Genomic DNA, 22,677 nt, shown 5'->3' on the forward strand with positions numbered 1-22,677 from the left:
AACAAAAGATGAAAGCAAAGTCCTGCACTGGAAAGGAAGAATCCTTTGACGCTCTACCAGGTGGGGACTAACTCCCTGGGGAGTAGCTCTTCTGAAAAAAGACTTGATCATCTTGGTGGACAGCAAGCTTAACAGGAGCTAGCACTGTGACCTGGCAGCAAAGCAGGCAAACAGCATCCTGGGCTTTATTAACATGAACACAGCCAGTAAGTAGATAAAGGGAAGAGATTATTGCCTTCTACTCAGCATTCATTAGGTTTCATCTAGAATACTGTATCCAGTTTTAAGCGCCACAGTACAAGACAGACTTGATTAACTTGAATGAGTTCAGCAGGAGACCACCAAGAGGGCTGGGGGGCTGGAGTATTTGTCCTCTAAGAAGAGGCAGAGGAAAGCAGGCTTGTTCAGCCTAGAGAAGAGAAGGCTTCAAGGGGGACCTAAAAGCAGCCTTGCAATACCTCCAAGTGTTATATTTTGAGTACAAGCATTGCAAATGGTTGCCCAGAGAGGTGTTGTCGTCCATCTCTGGAGGCTTTTCAAGATCTGTCAGGATAAAGCCCTGATTGTATCTCCTCATTTGGGCTTCACACTCATTAGATACAGTATACTGCAGGCAAATATTCATGAATTCCAGTGGGGTAGAAAGAATATTCTTTCTCCGTCATTACTGCCACAGTAATTGTAGTACAGTGATCTTAAGCCTGAATGTCTGATGCCACTGAAATATGTTCAGCGTTTCACTAGCAAACTGTACTAAGATTTTTAGCACCCTTAATAATTAATGCCTTAATAATCAATCACAAATGGCTTTGCAATACAATTAATTGTAGAAGCAGATGGATGTGTTTTCCCAAAAGTAGGACTGACTTCAATGCTTCTTTCTCGGCTTTTCTTTTCTGCAAATAGCCAGCTGCATTCTTCATAACCAAAGTAATGTAAAAAGTTAAATTTACAAGTCTTTATAATATCTAATTCCTTTTATTCATGTGTAAACAAATTTTCAATCAAACCCGATTCCACTGAAAATATTAGAAAATCACTATACTATAACTGTAGCAAGCAGTAGAACATGGAAATAACCTCATTCAAAACAGTTTAAAATTAGCATCAGAGCAAAAACACATTTCTTCTGTGAAAGACCATCCCCTCATTAAACAGTTTTGTTCAATTGCACAGTCAAAACCACAGTAAATCAATAATAACACTATGCTGATATGGGTACGTATATACCAGTTCAACTATACAAAGAGAATGGCTTTAAAATGAAAATCAGGATAAGCACTTGCAGATAGTCATACAAAGTGACCAGGAAATTTTAGTGTGAATCAGAATCCTGATAAATAGCCGTCTCCCTTCCAGACAGTTCAAAAGTCCAGGATACAAATTTTCACTTAAAAAAAAAAAAAAAAATCAGTCATAAGATGATGGGGAAAAGAAGAAAAAAGAAAAATAGACTTGGCAAATTTTGCCTACTGCTAACATTGTGAAAATGGCAAAAATACATCTAGCCTGCTGCTGAATGCAGATTCATTCAGTTGCATCACACTGTGATATACCAGTTTTCCCTGGCAGATACGTTTCTGTGTTGTACAACTAGTGTTGTACAACTAGGCAGATACACCATGGTTACTGTCTGAAGAGTTTTTCAGTGTGTTTTAATCCAGACAAGAGCTCAATAATGTAAAAGGATGTAAAGCTTTTCAATAAGAAATCTCGAGACACAGGAATTTAAAATAAAAGTTGAGGAGAGCTATCTTCCATGACAGCAAAGATACTTTAACGCCATATAGGCAAAGTAACACACTTTGAAGGGGAATACCAGACCCCTCCATGCATCGTACAAGTTTCCAAATTAACTGCATCCCCTTTCAGAAAAGAAGCTCCAGCCAAAAGAGAAAAAAGTGTCAGAATGCAAAGAAAACAAACAAACAAAAATTTCTTGGAATGTGAAACTTGCTGTTTGTTATCTTTTACCTCATTAGCTGTTTCTTTTCTGGAAGATATCTGATACTGAAAATGCTGCTGATAATCTTAATCAGCAGTCCATATTTTCCTTTCTTGAAGGTTATGTTCAAAGAGAAAGAGTATTCCACCAAAAACCAATTAAAAAACACAAAGGAGCTAAACTAGGGATGCAACTTAAAAAAAAAAAAAAAAAACACACAAAAAAAACACAAGAAAAAAACCACCACACACACACACCCCACCACCCCCATTCTGGAAGACTTCCAACCAGCTTTTAGGTTATATGCCTATATGTAATATAATAATGGAGTTGTTTTTTTGAATAACAACTTTTCAAGTCACAGGTAAAATGCAACTAAAATTACTTAGTATGTTAGCCTAACATTATTAATACAACAGATTTCCAATAGCAGACTCCTAAAAAATCTTATTAATATTTGTCCATGGAATCAGCATTATTCATATCATAGAGCAAAGTCTGTACAAATGATTAAAAAACAAGTAATTTTTCTATTAAATAACCAGTCCTTCACATGACAGAAAATAAACATTTTTAAGATGTTAACTCTTCTGTTAACAAAACATTTTTCCATAAACTTTTTTTTAAAAAAAGAAGTAAAATAAAAGGTTGAGATAGAATGAAAAAAAAAAGAGAATTCTCATTAAACCCTATCACTTGGAGAAATTGCACAAAAACAAAAAATACTGAAAAGAGGAAAAAAAAAAGAATAATTTTTAAAGCTATCAAGGCTTATGCACAACAATAAATTATTGTAGCTCTTACAGATACTACAATCAAATCAGCTTGCTCCATCAGACTTCATTTTAGAAATTTTCTACTCCTATTATTGAAGATAAAAGCAAAACTTAAGCTCCAATGCACTTTAGAATGATTTTGCACTGAAATACATTAATACTTACATGACCTGTTATGACATCTCATCTGGGAGTAGTCGTCATCAAATCTCTCCAGCTAACTCTTAAAGAGTCTGGCTTTTTGTACTGCATTTGTATTTTACGTGTTTGCAAATATAACATGGCAGAAATAATTTATAGCACAGCCTGTTACACTCTTTAGAAGGTTTCTACACCACAGAATAACATTTAAGCTTTATGAGAAATACCTAACATAACTTTTGGAAGCATTTTCTGTACTTTATCACAAGAAGTTTGAACTCTCCGAGGAAAAGTTTACTTTTAATCCATCTCTGCATACTATGATTACAGCTGTGTAAAAACTAGTTTTCCTATCTCTAGAAACTGTCACTTTCAGTTTTATATTAACTTGTTATTGGAACAGAAGCCAGAAATTTCACAAATTTTGAAGACTAAAATCTGTTTCAGAATAATTTATCAAAAACATCAGTGATGACAGGACAGAAGAGAAGCCAGACATCACCTTCATTCACAGACCATTAAAGGAGTCAAAGGTCCCAAAGGTTCCCTTACGTATGAACAACACCCGATTGGCAGCTCTGCAAATACACCAGACAGGCTGCTGGCTTGCCCAGGAAACCTGAAAGTTTTCCTGTCTGGACAACTGCTAGAAAGCAAGGAACCTTGTATGTCAAAGATAATACAGACAGCCTGGAGCTCCCAATGGGTACTGCCACAAGGGAGTTGGGTTGACTTAGAGGATGGATAGAAAGTTGATAGCTTTGCTTTCACTAGAAGTTTTGACAGAATAGGCACATTCCCATAAAAATCTTCTGATTCAGCTGAATCAGCATTTTCCCACAGAAAACTTCAATAGGAAAACTCAACCAGCTCTTGTTGTGGCACAGGGTCTGGCAATCTTTCAGAAACTGAAATGGGAACAGATGCAGTATTTCCTTCAAACCTCCAAGATTTATCCCCATTAGAAGCATTCTAACAAACTACGTGGGTCTGTGTTGAATCACAAAGAAGATTCCTTTGTAGTAATATTAAGGAAGCAGCTTAGTATTAACTGGTACTAATAAACATCATCTGAGTTCTACAACAATGGAACATTTGTGCAGATTTTTCCAGTCAGGCCCTCTAAATCTGTTAAAAGACATAAGATTATATAGCAGGATTTGTGATACAGATCAGGGTACTCACCCTAATCTATCCCCTCCTTCCAGCAGTAACCAATACTTCTTCCTCATCTCCTTTATTAGAATAGTGTTGCAGACATTCTGTGAGAGAGGTTAGGGCTATTTCTATGCTGAACCTAGCAGAAATCCTTCTCTTCTGGAACATGAAACAATTAGTATGTGTCCTGATGCTGAAGAAAAAAAATATTCCATAATGGAAAGGAGACTAAGCCTACAAATGAGTTTCAACAACGTTTCATGAATCTTCTATATATCCAGTCCTTACAACAAGAGTGCTATAGCACGTTTCGTGAACATTTTGGTGGGGGGGAGAAGAAATAGTAGTGCAAAACATTTGTAAATAATACAGCATTCCACTCTGTCTTGCTCTGAAATGAAAAGTAATGAAATGATAGTCTTCATCATTTCAAATACCTGAGAAATTCAAACTATGTCTGTGAAAAATTTTGCTTATAGGGCATTCAACAAGCAACCAGAACGAAATATTTGAAACTTCACATTTAGTAAAACTTGCATTGAAAAGAACATCCACACATGCTATCAACAGACCATACACAACTACTCTTACTATATACTTTTTTGTCAATTTCATATAGAGGCTATTCAGGTTTATTTTTGAAGACAAGGGAAAGTGAAAGTTCATGCAATCTTAACAATAAGAGTATGTTGCACCGCAAACACACATACACGCTTTTTTAGAGCCAAACCCATACCTGAAATATCAAAGCTGGATCAATACATAAAGATGGCTCTTTCTGTAAGTAAGGTAAACCACAAATATTTTCATTTACTTTACAGCTTACCATTTTAAAAGACTTTTTAATTCTTGTTGCTAGACTATATATATTTCAGGATGGTCAATACCCTACACCTATGCTAGGGTGTGAGCTTTATGCCATACCTGTGCAACCCATTTCTGATTTTCTCTGTCAAGTAACATCACTGGTTTAAGCCCGGAACTGTCTGAACAAGATTATAGAATAGTTTGGGTTGGAAGCAACCTTTAAAGACCACCTAGTCCAACCCCCCTGCCATTGCAAGGGACATCTTTCACTAGACCAGGTTGCTCAAAGCCCCATCCAACCTGATGTTGAACATTTCCAGGGATGGGGGATCCACAACTTCTCTGGGCAACCTGTTCCAGTGTCTCACTACCCTCATTGTAAAAAAAATTCTTCCTTGTGTCCAGTCTAAATCTACCCTCTCCCAGTTTAAAACCATTGCCCCTTGTCCTGTCATTACAGGGCCTGGTAAAAAGTCTTTCTTTGTCTGTCTTACAGGCCCTCTTTACATATTGAAAGGTCGCAATAAGGTCTCCCCGGAGCATTTTCTTCTCCAGGCTGAATAACCCCAACTCTCTCAGCCTTTCTTCATAGGAGAGGTGCTCCAGCCCTCTGATCATTTTCATGGCTCTCCTCTGGACCTGCTTCATCAGGTCCATGTCTGTCTTGTACTGGGGACCCCAGAATAGAATGCAGTACTCCAGGTGGGGCCTCACAAGACATGAGCAAGTTTTGACCTGATTCATGTGCTCAGGAGTACTTCTTACTGAAAGACTGAAATAATGAAAAGCGTGCTTCCTTTCAGTGTTAATCAACTTTGGATATCACTGATATTCAAAGATATCAGTGACCTGGCGTTTGTCAGAACAGAATACACAAAGTATGCATGGGTGCACTGGCAATTAAAGAAAGGATTTCAATGTACCAGTTTTATTTTATGCTTAAACAGAGAAAGATTTAGGCATGAGAAAAAAATGCTGTTTGATTACATATATCCATAGTCACAAAGTCAGAAGCACCCATTGCAACAAAACTAGGCTGGCTTCCTGTATAACACAAGTCATAAAATTACATTAATGCTGTTAAATATACACATCGTATTTTAGTGTGCATTTGTTACCTCTAGCTTCCACATGCTGTATTTTGCAGTATATATATTTGAAAATATATTTATTTTCATTACTGGAGAGGACTTTTTTTTTAATTAAGATATCTCAGGTAGTATCTACAGACTGTAATCTCTTTGCTCTTTTCATTTGTTAAACGACACAAAATTAAGCTCTTAAAGTCATTAATTGTTTGGTAATATTTTTAAACATTCTGGTGGCCCTTCTCTGAACACCATGAGCTCCATGATGTAACTCACTGTTTTGGGCAGATGCGCACTTCAAAACTTTTACCCCTTTACTAAATCCGGGATACAGACACTATATCTAATATGCCCCACTTTCTAGAGAATGGACCTCAGAGAAAATAATTGAGGAGGGCTGGAGGAACAAAACAAAACAATCTCTTGAAAGCAAGATCTACAACGTGATTAAGCAACTTTTAAAAAAACAGGAGCCTGAAGGAATTAACAGGAGCATGTAGGAAAATGAAGCATCCTGCCCTCCTCCTGTCCTGTGACTCTGCTTTCCAGAAGAAAGAAGGGCTTCTGGAGAAGAAGGTCTGCTGCAGACAAGGGAACCAAGAGCAAGGAATGTAAGGGGAAAGAATAAGCAAAAGACATGGGACATCTGGAAGCAAACGTGTCTAAGAAACAAAACCAGAAAGTTAGGAAAGAAGGGCCTGTGCAATACATCTGAAAAGACAATAGATATCTGAAAAAGGAATAAAGTAATAGAAACAGGAGTCAAGACACAGCATGTGAATTTTCTTTTTTGTTTGCCCCCTTTTTTTTTTTTTTTCAATAAGTATAGAGAAGATAAAGACTGGTCAAGGAGACAACAGTTATACAGAAAATACAATTGCTATAAGAAGAGGCAACTACTTGCAAAGTTTTCAGAGAGAAATGAAGAGCATGACAGGACAGGAAAGGTAGGGCAGAAGAAAAGCTGTATAATACAAAAAAAACTCACACACAAGGCGATAGGTAGAAGAAATGGGTGTACTTCATCGGATGAAAGGAAGGGCTGACTGGGAAAAGGGACAGAAAGTATTCCGCAGTGGCAAGGGACAGAAAAGCATCACAGAAAGAATAGAGGGATTTACAAAGGAGGGAAAGCTGCCTCCTGGCCAAGCCTGGGGAAGCCAGGGAGGGGACTCAGACAAAAGCTAATGTGGCAAGGGGGTGGAAGGGGTTGGGTGCAGTAAAGAGAAATGTATATTGCTTGGAGCCTCTGCACGGGGGAGTGTATGGCCTCAGATTGCCATATTAGAGGGTAATCTTCTCCCTCCTTCTACCCTCAACACTGTAGGGAAATTATTGCTTCAATGCTTGATCATTCAAAACAAATGTTCTGTATTTTTTTCAAAACAAATGCTGTCTGGATTAAGACAATTTAAATTTATTTGAAAACATTCCAAAGCTGGAACTTGTAATGAAAACTGCTGTTTAATCATGTGGATTTCAACGTTATATTTGTCCCTTTGTCTTTTCAATATTAGGCCTACTTTAGACAGGGCAACCCCACAGAAGCGTGTATTCACAGGAAAAGAAAGGACTCTCTGCCTCAGAACCAAAAGGCAGCTCCACATCAGAATGCTCCAGCAACACAATCACAGCCTCACCCGTGCCAAATGAAAGCCCTCATTACAGAGATCAGATTCTTAAAAAGTGGAAGATCGCACCACTCCCAGCTCTCCTGGGAGACAAACAGAAAAGATTTTATTGTCTTCAGGGACACACTGTCAGAGTGGCTGCAACTACAGTTGTCACGTGTGGCATTCATGTGTCATGTCCCCTCCTGCCCCTGTTCTTTTCAAAGAGTTTTGGTACAGAAAGAAGAACTGCATATTATTTTGCAACATAACCTTTACATTGTTAGTAACCCACATGGAAGACCATAAATTATTCTAACACACTATCTCTGTATCCCAAACTTTTAAATTTATAATTCTGAATATTAATAGAAAGAAACAAGTTTCTCAGCCAGTATCTTACTTTCCTATATACTTAGGGTAACAAGTTACTGCAAAAACACGTTTTAGATTTCATACACAGACTTCTGAACAAGAATAAACAGGGAAGCTTCAAGGCAAATACACATCAGAAGATGGAATACTGAAATCGATGTACCTTCTTTGTTACTCATATAATCCAAACTAATTATTATCTATTAAAAGGCAGATACTGTATTTATAAAGTCCTGCTGTTGTTGTAACTGTGTATTTACCGAAATGTTCAGACATGCTGAACTCATTTGCTCATAACAGAAGTCACTGGCAAAATGAGGCCTTTAATTTGCACTTCCTTTTAAGACTGAAATGAAAGACCATCATTAATGTATTTTAGGCAGCACTGCGAACTCACAAGTTACCTCAAGTCTCATGGTATTTTTCTTAAAGATGTATATTCCAGACTCACAGAATTATGCAAAAATATCAGTTTTCACTTTTTAAATTATTATTTTTATCTTTGGTTATTGTGGGGAAAAAAGCCACAACACTTTAGTAATATTGTATATCAAAAAGAGGGACCTATATTCAGGACTAAGACAGGAGTTTCATCACATTTTGTCACATTCACTCTATTGAGGCAATGAATAGTTTCCTTAGGTTAGACGTAAAATGATGGCCAAATAACCACCAGCAGAAGTATTGTTTTTAAAATTCAAGAAGAAAAACATTTTACATCGACCTTGGACAGTTTGTGTTTGCTTCTGTTTGTCAGTTTATTCCATCTACTTTGTCTCGCCTGAAACTTCCCCCCCCACTCCTTGAGTCTTTTTAAAAGTAATATTCGGTTCTCATTATTCAGCAATGCTGCAGTTGATTTTTTTTTTTTTTTAATCAAGTCTTATTAAGAAAACAGACTGGGAGAAAGAAATACTAATTATTCCTAGCTTCACAGCAAAATAAGTTGATGAGTAAAAGGAAGCCTTTAATGATTTAATAGTAAAAGTTATAAATCGAGGTGTTGTGGGTTAACCCTGGTAGGCAGCTACATGTCACACAGTCACTCATTCACTCCCCCCCCTCAGTGGGATGGGGGAGAAAATTGGAAGGGCAAAAGTGAGAAAACTCATGGGTTAAGACAAAGCCAGTTTAACAGGTAAAGCAAAGCTGTGCACGCAAGCAAAGCAAATTACGGAATTCAGTTACTACTTCCCATCAGCAGGCAGATGCTGAGCTATTTCAAGGAAAGCAGGGCTTCACCATGCATAACAGTTATTTGGGAAGACAAATGCCACAACTCAATGTCCTCCCCTTAGTTTTATTGCTGAGCATGACATTCTATGGTACGGAATATTCCTTTGGTCAATTCAGGTCAGCTGTCCCAGCTGCATTCCCTCCCAGCCTCTTGTCTGCCCTCAACCTACTTGTTGAGGCAGGGCACAGAGTGAGAAACTGAGAAAGCTTTGACTCTGCGTAAGCACAGTTCAGCAACAGCTAAAACATCAGTGTGTTATCAGCGCTGCTTTGGTCCCAAATTCAAAACATAGCACCAGACAGGCTGCTATGAGGAAAATTAACTCCATCCCAGCCAGATCCAGTACATGAGTTCATGCTACAAAAAATAATGTATGGGAAAACATGCAAAGACCATACCTTCATTTCAATAACTGTTTGAAGAGCCTTCGTCTTTGCTGGCTCAGGCTGAAGTTGGGTTCTTCTGTGTAATTCCTGTGGGGGGACACGATAGAAATAAGCCTGACGACTCATCTTTATTATTTTAATCACTCATATGAATTTATTACAACAAAATAAAAGTCTGATGATTAGAAGCATGTAACTCCAAATGCTACAGGTGCTTCCCTCTGTATAATCCCTCTAGCATCACCGCAGTCCCTATCTTATATTACAGTCAACTCTGACAGCACATGCGCTATGTCTGAAACCCCTATCAATAATAAATGTCAACCGTGACAAAGCCAGCAAGTAATTTCTTAGTCCAAATACAACTCTGCTGTTTCTGCCTAAACATCAAAACTTAATTAATTCAGTTGTGCTACTAATTCAAACACTGTTAAGTAATTTAAAATCTTTTACTGTAGTTTCGTCTTAGTTTTTCCTCAGTTTTTCCTCTAATACCTGAAATAAGTAATTTAAAGACATTATATTTAAATTTGACATTTTAAGGATAATAATTATATAGTGGGTTGACGCAGCACCCGCTACAGTAGCAATTACATTTCAGTTTTCACATTTTCATACTATTTTTTATGCATCTTAATCCACAGGTAAAAGAAAAATAGATTGCATTAGTTAAGATGTACAGAATTAATGTCTACTGGTCTTTACAAAAAAAAAGAAGATAAAGATGGCATCACTCAGTCTCTTATAAAATGCAGGAGTTGTAACTCAGTATGAGATATCTCAATAAAAAAACTCACTTATCTATGCAGAACAATATAAAACTGTAATGAAACATCATCATTTAAGAATCTGATGGTGCTTATACTCCTCCCACAAACCATCTGAGCAGTTTATCAGAACACAAAACAAACAGGAGAGATATAATCCTGTTTCTAGTCCCTTAGAGTTCTTCCCCTCTAAAGGACAGGACTGCCATGGTAGATGTCTTTCTCTCCCTGTTCTTTCTACCCTAGTGCTCCACATACACATTTGAGCTAACTTTACAACCATGAAAAATATGTTTATGCCTGGTAGGCTGAGAAGCTAGATTCATTCACGACAAAGACATCAGCTGACTCCAGAACCTGAGCTATTGTGTTTTCCAAATTATGCATCTCCCAGCTCATCCTCATAAAAAACATAACACTGTGGGTCATCAAAAAAACGTAACACTGTGCGCCCTAATTATCTTTATTCCCATCTCTCAAATCCCCTTTTCTTGAGTGTAGCAAACAATGTACAACTTGAAAACCAACTGATAGACTAACAATCAAAAATATAATCAACTACGGAATGTGCATATTTATTATCCTGCCCCCCCTCAGCCTATCCTAGCACATTTCTGGGTCTTGTCTACCTAATAAACCACAAGCTTAAAAGTCACAATATTTTGTATCATGAACTATCAATCAGTTTCTTGTTCTGTTTAGCAACAAGCATATTGCTTACCAATGACTCTGAGAAACAATCACTCTTTAAAGACTATAGTATGAGTGATTTGGGGCAGGTTGTTAAACTAAAATCTACTGACAATAAACATCTTTTTAAAATACATTCAAAAAATTGTGTGGCCTAATATATTAAAATAACAGACAAGTTAGTCATGTGTGCTCCATTTAACTGAACATAGATTAATTTACTTGAAATGTAGTATATGACAGGACATAATATCAAGACACCCATCCCAAAATTGCCAGGTTTGGCATGCATTTTTGGTTAAAATAAAAGAAGCTATCCCATAGGTAACGGAAAATTTTATGTATACAGAAATAGATCAATAGTTATGATCTGTAGGATTCCAGTTAAGTAGCCACGTTATGGTCAAATGCCTGGTAAATTAAGACCATTTAGATCACACCAGTTTGATCACATTTTTCAGACTCCTCTCTCTGTTCATGATCTTAGCCTGCAAACATCAGGGGCTGTGGGCAGTTTTTCGTTCCCTGTTTGTACCATAGCTAACAATGATACCTTAGTCAATGACTGAAGCTCTTAGGAACCCTGGCAATATAAAGAAGAAGGAAGAGCTGGATATGCTCTGTCTTGCCTATTCCATTTTGCCACTCTGCTGTTTCCATAGAAGGGATGCACAAAAACATAACGGTTAGATAAACTGTTAAATTAGATTCTGACCTGAAATAGCCTATTGATGACTTGATAAACCACAGCACTGCCTACAAGAGTCAGATTAGGTGCATGTGTTTGAAAGCATACCTAAAGTTAAGTAGGTCTGCATGTCTTATATGACATTAAATATATTGCAGATATATGTATGCATATTTAAACTACTACCTCTAACATATGACAACAGTGAATTTCTAATTTTGCACTGGGCATTTATGAAAAAAGTATATCTGAATGGTCCTTTTTCCTTTTTTTTTTTTTTTTTTATTTACAACTAATTCTCCATATTACAGAAAGAAAGAAATCTCTGCAAATAACCTATACAGGGAATCTCTCAATCACCACCAGCTGTTTGTCTCAGATGAAACAAATACCTTCACTAGACAAATGTTTTAAAAAATAAGAGTATGTCATAGATTTGTCATATAGTTCTCCTGCAAAAGTCATGGAAAAATATTTGACCAGTCATACCACTATCTGATTAGCAAAAATTACAGCTAATTCTAAGACCAGACTTCGCTCCCCAAGGCCACATAAACTTGAGTTGGAGTATAAACAGGATTCCACAGATTACCCAGGGAGACAAACCAGAGTTTCCACCCCCTTAGCCAAAGATGAATAGACTGCCAAAGATGAGTATTCCTAGATGTCTATCATAGCATGAAGCCTTGCCTCATAATACTTTTCCTGTTTGCTTTATGAATCAATCTGATGCTGGCTGACTTAAAAGCTTTTCTCTCTATCCCTGATGGTAAAATGAAGCAGACTTCAGGATTCTGGAGAAGATCAGAAAATGACTCCCACTTTATTATTTTGTGTGGGTTTTCTTCCAATTAGATTCAAATGTTTGGAGACTCCCACAAGGCTCAGTTCTTGAATTTATGTTGTTCTATGTATATATTTTTTCTTTTGGGGTACCTGATTCAGGGATATACTTTCAGGGTGTTGATTCAAAGATACTACTACTTTATGTGTATGATACCTTACACTGATTGTTTTACTATCTGAGGTCATCTGGAGGGTTTCAAATTTGCCTGAACAGCTAACCAAGAGATATTCTGAACATTTCATGAAGTCCTTATAGCCTAAGGAAAACAGATTTTTATCCATTACATCATTTTTGGAACAATGCTGCTTTGTCTTTTTAATTTCTTTTAATAAAAAGTGCAGGGAGCCTAATAAAACCCTTTTTTTTAAAAAAAAAACAAAACCAAAAACACATCAGGGATAATTTCTTTTAACCTGAACTGTGTTCAATGGAACTCTTGATACTTATATCCATAATAAAGTACTTGTGCCATTATCTCAGCAACCATCAAGGTCTATACTAATAACCCCTCAGAGACATACACTTTTACAAAATTACACTTGCATTATATCCCCGATATAACATGTATCACTGCAATTGGTAGTAGCTCTGAGTAACCACTTTGCACACACAAATTAATTATAATTCTGCATAATCAGATGCCCACACCTGGGATTTTATGATGATGATTAGCTGTCAAGGTGATTAACACACCCACACAAAATTCTCAGGTAACCAGATTTTTTTTTTCACATTAAATTTACTCTAATATTCTTTACTTTTAGACCGAAATGAGTCTTAAACCAAAGCTGGCCATTGCTTTGTCCTTCCACGTTTCTGGGATATTATGATTAGCATCTTGTGTTGGCCTCAAAAGTAACTTCATCACACAATTTTACCACTAATTTAAACATCAAAAAATCTCAAGAGGGGCGGTTTATATCCTATACTTCCTAAAATAATGGTGGAAGATGAGTCTTGTTCTTTTGTTCAGAAATTGATAAAAAGACCTTGCCAGATTTTATCATTATTGACTGGTATTCAAAATCCACATTACGTAGCATAGTCTGAACCCAATACTAATTAAAAGCAAAACAAAACTGCCTTTTTATCCAAGCTTTATTATAAGATACTTCTTCACTTGGCTGCAGGAAAGCCAGGGTGCTGCAAACTCATCCTCCTTTTATTCTGTTTCTGATGTATTTTATTAAGGTTTCTAAGACATCAGTGACTATGTGTTGTTCTGGTTGGATGAGACTGAGCTGAAACTCTTGAACAAAAAGCTACACCACAACGCTGTTAAAGCAGTTCAAGGTTTTACCTTCTATTTACATAAAATTGCCTAAAATAGCATGACACAAAGTGCTAGAAAGAAAAGGAATTTTTCAGAAAAATAGGCAGTTTAGAGATGGTACCATGAAACTGTCAGTGAGCGCCTGCATTTGAGCTGGTAAGCTTCTACTGATTAAAAAAAAAAAACAGAAGGAAAATGGACCTGTAAACCCAAAGATTTTAAAAAATTAACACAAAAATCAAGATTTATAAAAAATAAGGACATAGCAGGAACAAGGACATCAGAATCAAATAACCATTGGAAGAAGAAAGACAGATGATGAAAGATGGCAGCAACTATACCTAAGGCAACGTAAAAACATGCATGAGAAACCTTTGTGTCAGTAAATCTAGCTTCTTGTATTCCTAGGTAAAATATACAAATCTGTAAATCACAGCAGGCAATAGTATAGGAGCTGCTAGTTCTCTCAAACACCTCAAAGCAGACTGCTTCCATTCTCCTGGAAAAGAAAGCCTTGGTATTGCTTCTACATGATCAGCTTGTCTGAACTTTAAAAACTAAATCAGCAGCATATTAATATTTCAATCAATTATTTAATTTAAGTAAAAGCACAGCCACTTTTACCTAAAGTGTGTAAAGAGTAGTGTTTCTTCAGCCAAAAATACCATTAGAAAGACTGATCAAATTCTATTTAACCAGAATACTACAAAAATGTAACATATAGGAATTAATTTATTCTTAACATATAAGGTTATCTTCTCTTTCCTGTTTTCTAACCCTTCGCATCTACCCCTAGCAAAAATGGTAGCATAGCAATTTAGTTGAAAGTACATTTAAGAAATCCTGATCAAACTCTTTATCTTTCTGGAAAATATAAACTGACAACACTGAAAATTTCCATGTCTGGCGCCAGTGTGTAGGGAAAAAAAAAAAATATTATTAGGAAGAATTCCAAAAATCACATTGTCATCTTTTAAAAACCCACTACCCACAGGTATCTGAACTCTGTGAGAACCTGTTAAAGAAATTTTGTCAAATACAACAAATTTTATAGTTTGAAGAAATGAATATGTGGATACAAGCATATGAAAGGAAAAATTACAGGAAACTATAAAGAGTTAATAGCTACATTAGTTCTGTACTAGAGAAAAAGTTTCTTTGTAAATTAGGTGTATTTAAATTTAAGTTCTTACAGCTAAGCAAAATACTCAGATGCATGCCTAATTCTCTCTCCATTTAGCATTTTCAAATAAACAGGCAAATACAAGTTTTGATAAATACAGAATAATATAGGAATAAAATTGCATGAATTAGGCACCACCAAACTATAAAACAAAGATCAATAGTCCAGCACCACAGAGAACTCTAGCAATCATCTCATTGGCTTCAGTATTATTCGCAAACAATGACTGTGACACCACTCCTTGCCTACATTAGAAAACTTGAGTGTGTGAAGAAGGAAGGAGAAGTTTTTACACCAGGATAAAACCACTATATTGAATCACTAGCCAAAATATTTCTTTACAATGATCATACTTCCATTAATTCCTGAATTCATGCATAAAAGGAGGGCTTAAGATATGCCTAAAGAAAGACTCTAAGGAAAAATAATCTGAGGATTAAGAAACTCAGCTTTTCTTTGACTTGTATGTCAAAAACACCTTAAGCAACCACGTATGTTGTCATACTGGAAGAGTGTCCCCTGGCAAGAGACCACATATGAAAAGTTTCAAGTGAAAAGGTGACCTGTGTACAGAGCTTGAAATGCATGTGGGACAATTTAGTTTCTAATTGAAAGCACATAGAATGTTTCCTGAAAGGAGCTACTGAAACTCTACTTTCACCAGAATTCTTGAAAATTTATTTCTTTTCTTTGTAGAAGGAACAAAATGTCTAGAGGATAATTTCTTTTTTTTGCCCAATATCATTAATTTTTTTGCCTATTACCAAAATTATTTCTCCAAAGTTAAGATGAGGGAAATGCTACTGCTTCACAAATCTTCAGAGAAAGAAACTTGACACCTTGGCTAAAAAACATTCTCTTTGCAGCACATATGAAGTTTAAAAACTGCATGGAAAAGTATGCCAATTTTCTTAAAAATTAAATGTTTAAAATAGACATTTATTAATAACTCAGCTGCACTAAAAGTAGTCAATTTACATTAGGACACATGAATGAAACATAGCTGGGAGTTATTAACCAAGATGTTTAGGCATTTGTATTTAAGTGGGAGGGTTTTTTTAGAAGACTATCTTTTTTTTAAAATTGGTCTTCAAATTCTAATAATGTAAAATCCTTATCATAACAAATCCTGTATGTAATATATAGTGTGTAAAAAATCCTTATCCAACAAATCCATGATTTTAAAGATTTATTTCCACCCTCCAAAACTGTATACTCCTTCTGTCCTCATCAGAAGTTTGAACACACAAAGAATCTTTTTAATACAGTTGAAAAAGAAAGAAATATCACATCAGTTTTACAGTAAGTGTAACACAATACTAACCATGGAGTAATAATGGCATTCCACCTTAGGGCATAACTAAGAGTAGACTTCCCTAGCTCCTGCCATCAGAAGCATACAGGCAAAGCTTAAAAGAGGAAAGTCACAGCAAAGATTACCAAATACGGTGCTAAGATCCAGAACACTCAACAGAGATGCTGCTGTGTGTGGCTCCACTCTTCATAAATAAAAAAAAAAAAAAAAAACAAAACACAAACATTTTCAAGCATGTACAGTACTGTGAGATGGAATGCTACAAGCAGTACCAACACATAGTGCCTGTGGTATTTCTACGGGTCAGTTCATATAAGTAGAGGAAAACAGAGTTTTCCAATAGTTCTTCTGATATTCAAATAACTAACATCGTGCTAGTTTCCTTAAACCAGCTGAAATGTAAGAGTTTCATTCTAGAAAAGCAAAAAGACAAATGGTAATATCCATTTTAGTGCCTTCACCACCTTCCAACCTATGTACACACCCAGCAATTTTTTTTAATTTCGATTCTGCCTCTGTGCTCCTCTTCAGCCTGAACGCAGGTGAAAAAACAATTTAACTATTTCTTAAATGGAAGCAAAATAACACTGCCAAAACCAGAGTCAAACTCTACTACTCAGAGTCAGAAGTACTACAGATTTCACACACTTGCTGGACAGATTTCCTAAGTTTACTGAAGAATGTATTAGCTGGTGTTAATATACACTGAACTTCAAAGATGATGTTCACGTTTTCTGTAGAAATCACTTTTATCAACTTAGCATTGATAAAACATCAATTCTTGATCGGCATGTCACTGCACACAGCCTGAGCCAGCCCAGGAAAGTATTGGCATTCCCTATGTGATGCACATCCCCATGTTGCAGTAACGCTTTAAATTGATTAGCGTAGGACTTTTTTAATGTTTAAAAGCATAGTTCCATAGTTTTATCCATACTTGTTATTGATGGATATACTGCTTTGTTATTATCTTTCTAGCCTACCTTTTAGTGTATCCCTTACTGTCTCTTTTCACATTGGCTCAGTGAAATCACTAGCTAAAATAATTTATGGTTTTGATTTTCAGTTCCCTAATTCTCCAGGAAGTGCTTTTCTAAATATGGGTGGGTTTTACTTACATGCATTTAAAAATTACTGCTGGTTTAAGCTATTTAGGATTTAAACATCAGGTCTTAATCAGCAAAGCCAACAAACATCAGAGCTAGTAATACTTCAAATGTGTAAGTTCCTTGGCTCTTTGGTATAGCAATTTTTTTTAAATGCTAACAAAGTTTTGTGGTGATATTTGTGGTGCCCCTCAGGGGTCCATTTTGGGACCAATGCTATTTAATATCTTGATCAATGACAGACAGCAGGATTGAGTGCACCTTCAGCAAGCTTGTGGATGACACCAAGCTGAGTGGTGCAGTTGATCCTCTTGAGGGAAGGGCTGCCATCCAGAGGGACCTGGACAGGCTGGGGGAGCAGGCCCACGTGAACCTCGTGAAGTTCAGCAAGGCCAAGTGCAACGTCCTGCACCTGGGCCAGGGAAAATCACCAGTATCAGTACAGACTGGGTGATGGATGAAGGCACTGGGAGCTGCCCTACAGAGGAGGATTTGGAGATGTTGGTAGGTGAAAAATTAGATATCATTATTTTATAACATAATTACAAAGATTACAGTTATCACACTGTCATGTAAGAACTTCAAAGCTCCCAGTTAATACAATCATCTTCCCTAGATATTGAGACAAATTTCATCCCCATACTCCTAAGTACTTAATATACGTGCAGGTATTATGGATTGCTGGATCAAATTAACGCACAAAAGGATTGCCTAAGCACTATACTCTATATCCATAGAAGTTGTCTTTTTTAATAATATATCATATAAACATTAATATTCTTTGGTTACCTTTTTCCACTACACAACAATTTGAGTGGGCAATGTAATGTTATTTTTAAATAAATAAGTGTACATATTTGTACGAATGACAGTGGTAAAAAGGATAATTGATTAACAAATTCTATATAGCTGTTAGGTTATGCAAATATATGATGGAGAGGGACATAAGAGCACTAACCTAATTCTGGAAAAGAGATGGACAATTTTTCATACAATTTGGGTGTTGGGAGTTTTTTTGGGGGTACACGTTGTATTTTAAGAAAAAGCTTATAAGCAGCACAAATATATTTCAATTTTGTTAAGCTATCTTTAAAAACCTTTAGAAGTCTAAAGCAATCAAAATTTGTCAAAGTGTTAAATGAAATATTTGGGAAAAAAAATATTTGAAATAGCTTTTATTTTCCATTGCCTTTGATCTTTTCCAAAACAAACAATTAGAATGCAACTCTTAAATTTAAAGAAAGAATCATGCTTTTTAACCTAAAACTAAATTTCATACTTGCCAAAACAATTCACCACAGCCCTCAAAAGAAAAAAAAAAGACATTATTTTGCATTTACCTTTAAAAAAATCCCCTTTTTGGATCTGCTAGAAACTAAACCAAACCCACCAATTCAATGCAGATCTACCTATCAGTTGAGATACACCAACCAAGTCAGTTTTTCTCAGCAAGGAAGAAGTAGGGGGTAACGTCTAAACATTTGAGAGTGCAGACCACTCATTTTACTCTGAAACTTACATTCCACAGAAGAGCCTGAATGCATCATTACAGGAATACATTTAAATGAGGATACTGTAAAATACAGTTGATTGTATATGAGAATACTGGCGTGAAGCAAACAGGCCACCAGTGTCATCAACAAAAACTGGCTGTGATGTGTTGCTTGCCCATACTCTGCGCTACCATAACTACAGAAAAGAACCATTCAAGTCACACAGTAAACAACCTGCATAAGTAGTTATTACCCAGCTGAATATTTGTCATTCTATGAAGTCTGTCAAGAGTCTGTTAAACTGAAGTTCATACATCAGCTCGTGATAATTAAAAAAAAATTTTTTTTTAAAAAAAGAAGAAGAAATTCCACTTAGCACCTGCTCAGATTCTTTTTCCATTGCCTGGGAAACAAAGTGTTGCTTGGTTACTTGAATCCATCTGTTCAAGTTTCCTTTCAGTCTTCCCTTTTTATCAGAACAAAAAACACCTCTGAACTGAAAATATGATCAGAAAAAAAAAAAATGTTTTCCCAGTGCACAAAAAATGCTACAGATCCTTCTCAGTTAAAGATATCTGATATTGTCTCTTCAAAACAATGCCACTTCCCCTCCCAGATTTAAAAAAAAAAAAAAATTCTTTGTTTTATTCCTTTTGCTTACCTCAGGGCAATATAAAGAGCAAAACACCACTTCCTTACACAGTTTAGAGACTGCATCTTTTGTGTAATTGTATGTTGAACATGAATATCTATAACCCAGGGGCTAAGGCACGGATTACAAGCTACTTTGCTGCGCATCAGTACTTACAATAAATGCTGAACGCATAGATATCATAAATACGTAAAGGCTTAGTTTTCTCTAAAGATGTAAATCAAAAGAATCTCTACTGAAATTACTGGTATTATCTGTTGTGATTAAAATCAGACCCTAAAGGAGAATTTTCAGAACTTCGGGAATCCATGTGATGATGCAAACAGGGTAAGACTGGAAAACAGACAAAGGGAGAAACACTACATGATGATGCAGAACATGAAATTCTGTACAGAACACACTACCACACGTATTAAAAAAAAATCCCACTGTGTTACAAACAGAAGTGGTGACAATGACAAACCAGAGTTATCTAATGCTTTCAATTTTTTACATTTTTAAGCACTAAACTTACCTCAGAAGAAGTATGGGGTTTGTTTTATTTTGGTAACTTTTGGAGCCAGATTTGCCCCAGAAGGGCTGAAGACAACAGGTATAGTTTCAACAAATGAAAGTGCTTTAATATACTGAGAGAAAAAGTTACATGCTATGCATTATCTGATTTCTAGATCTTCAAACTCAAAAACCTCGAATTACTGCTAGTTTAAACATTTTATGTCATCTTTGTTTCAAAATAACGGCAGAGACAGCTCAAAGCTTCTCAGGGCAGCACTTGTTTCAGATCTTTAGGTAGAAGAAAGGAACTGAAAGACTAATAGGCAAGGGCAGAGGTTTAATGCTGTCTTCTGCTATTCCCCAGGCCACCCTTCTTCAGATGATCTCATTTTCTCTTTCATGTGGAGCACAGGACAATGTAATGCTCACATCCAGCCCAGAGGTACTGCAGGAACCTCAATTCACACCCCAGAAGCAGCAGCTTTCTCTTCCTTACCATTTCTCCTTTCTCTTGAGAAGTCCCATTCACTTTTCTGTTCTTCTCATGCTTTCGGGAGCAAAATGGAGCTGAACAAGCAAAGGAAACACTCCTTACAGAGTTTCAAGGAGGGGCTGAGGCAGAAATTGTCACAGGAAGGCAGCCACTTGACATTCTGAACCCTTCCCTACACAGCTGGGGAAATTGGAAGGCTTTTGGATTGGAGCAGATGATTCACAGTTTCTCAGCATAGACAAGGGCAGGCAGATTACCATTAAGGCAACTGCCTTCTCTGCCCATTATTTGAACAAGCTAGAGTGAATAGACTGACTTTAGTTAGGTCTGCATAATTCACTATTTACAATGGTGTCCCAACACTGATACATCTAAATGCATCCATTAACTTTTTTTCCTTCATACCTTAGTAACAATTTCATTTTTCACAATCTTTATCTGCTTTCACATACTCTAGTTCAGGAATACACATCAAAAGACACTGCGTCCCTAGCCCAATTTGAGCCACATACTATTGCTTTTACATTGCAATTAGAACTTAACTTACCCGGTCTAAGGCAAATATGGTATGTACAGACAAGATGCCATCAGCCCTTTTGGGCTCTCGTTCAGGCACTTCCTAAAAAATCCTGGATATCTTCTGCAGTACATAAATCGAAATTTTAAATGGAGTTCTGTGGTTTAATTAAACTCTTGTGTCCATGCAAACTATACCTCTTCTTACAACCACCTTAAAAAAAAGTCATTTGGGAACACAATTTGCAAAAGCTCATATGTCTTATTACTCTTGCTACTGCAATGTTTTATGCCTAAATATCCAACTTCCTAATATGCAAAGCATTTGGCTACTAAGTAAAGAATTGCAACAATGTAGTTTACTAATGTGCAATTAGCTTTAACAGATTCAGACCAGAAATAAACTGATTGGTCTGAAAGTAGACTTTTCAAGCACATATAGCCTTAAATACAGTAAAATGTAAAAGATTCTGCTGTGAAAGATCATATCATAAAGATGTCAACATGACTGCAAGATAAGCACCACCATTTAAATACAAAGAACTTTAAGCCAAAAGATTATTAGAACACAGCAACATAATGCTTTGTTGAATAACTTTCTCAAAATGGTGTCTGTGGAAATCAGAAGAGTATGATAAACTTAGCTGTTGACCCTTCTTATAATGTAAATGCAAACTAGTGGAAAAAAGTAACAACTACACGTACACACCAGTAACATCCTAATCATAGTTTCCGCAGCAATCATCATTCAGCCCCCTACACCAACTTCTGCCATTTTGTGGCCCAGTATAGAGAAGGATGGCATACACAAAAATATTTTCATATCACAAACAGCAAACTATAAATGTGTAACTGCAAACAAGGTAACAGTCATTATCTATTAGGTCATCCAAAGGACAGGTTCAATTTCCTTCCAAGGTGTGTTCCAACAACTATTTCTACTAAAAGCTTCATAACCTAATTTAAAAAAAAAAAATAAAATCTACAATTTATAAAAACAGTTGAAAAACATGAAGAAATGAAGACAGCTTGTCAAATACAACAAACTTTCAGAAAGCTAAAAGATCTCCTACCTATATCTTATTAAATGGTCTGTTCCTTATAGATTTGTTTCTGCTCACCAGTTGACCGCATATCCATATTCATGAGATCTCTATCACACAGATGAACAGAAGAATGTATAAAAAGCAGATGTGTTATAGCCATTAAAAGTCTCAACTTAGACTTTTTGACTTTGAACTTTCAGTCCAGTTCAATAAGATCTATCTATAAATCAAGACAAAAATGCTTTCTGAATATCAAGTCTTCACGCAACATTGACTAGATCCAGCTACAACACGATTTAGTAATCTGAAATTATTTTCTACAGTTTACTACGCACCGATAGTACAGACCCTGCCCTTTACAAGATTTGCACATATTGATCAGCAACATTATTGTATAGACATCTACATGGACCTTTATACACCTGAATAAGTTTTACATGACCTTAAGTATAGACATCAGTACCAGAATACCAGTTATTCCACAAAATTAGCATTTTTAATCATCAAAACTGGTAAACTTGCCACTGTATGGAGGAAATCGGAGCAATTTCTTCAGTCTACAGCCTCTTCCATCTGCCTACTGGACAGTT

General features: G+C 36.2%; 1 protein-coding gene across 1 annotated transcript in view; it reads right to left on the reverse strand.

Annotated features, from left to right (window-relative positions):
* The window catches only part of ERC2 (ELKS/RAB6-interacting/CAST family member 2), a 432,595-nt gene that overhangs the window by 325,841 nt on the left and 84,077 nt on the right, over window positions 1-22,677 (reverse strand). Inside the window, 1 exon segment of the mRNA XM_068409226.1 lies at window positions 9,536-9,610. Coding sequence (XP_068265327.1) covers window positions 9,536-9,610 — 75 coding nt within the window.

Source organism: Nyctibius grandis, chromosome 10 (genome assembly GCF_013368605.1).
Source record: "Nyctibius grandis isolate bNycGra1 chromosome 10, bNycGra1.pri, whole genome shotgun sequence".
NCBI lineage: Eukaryota > Metazoa > Chordata > Aves > Nyctibiiformes > Nyctibiidae > Nyctibius > Nyctibius grandis.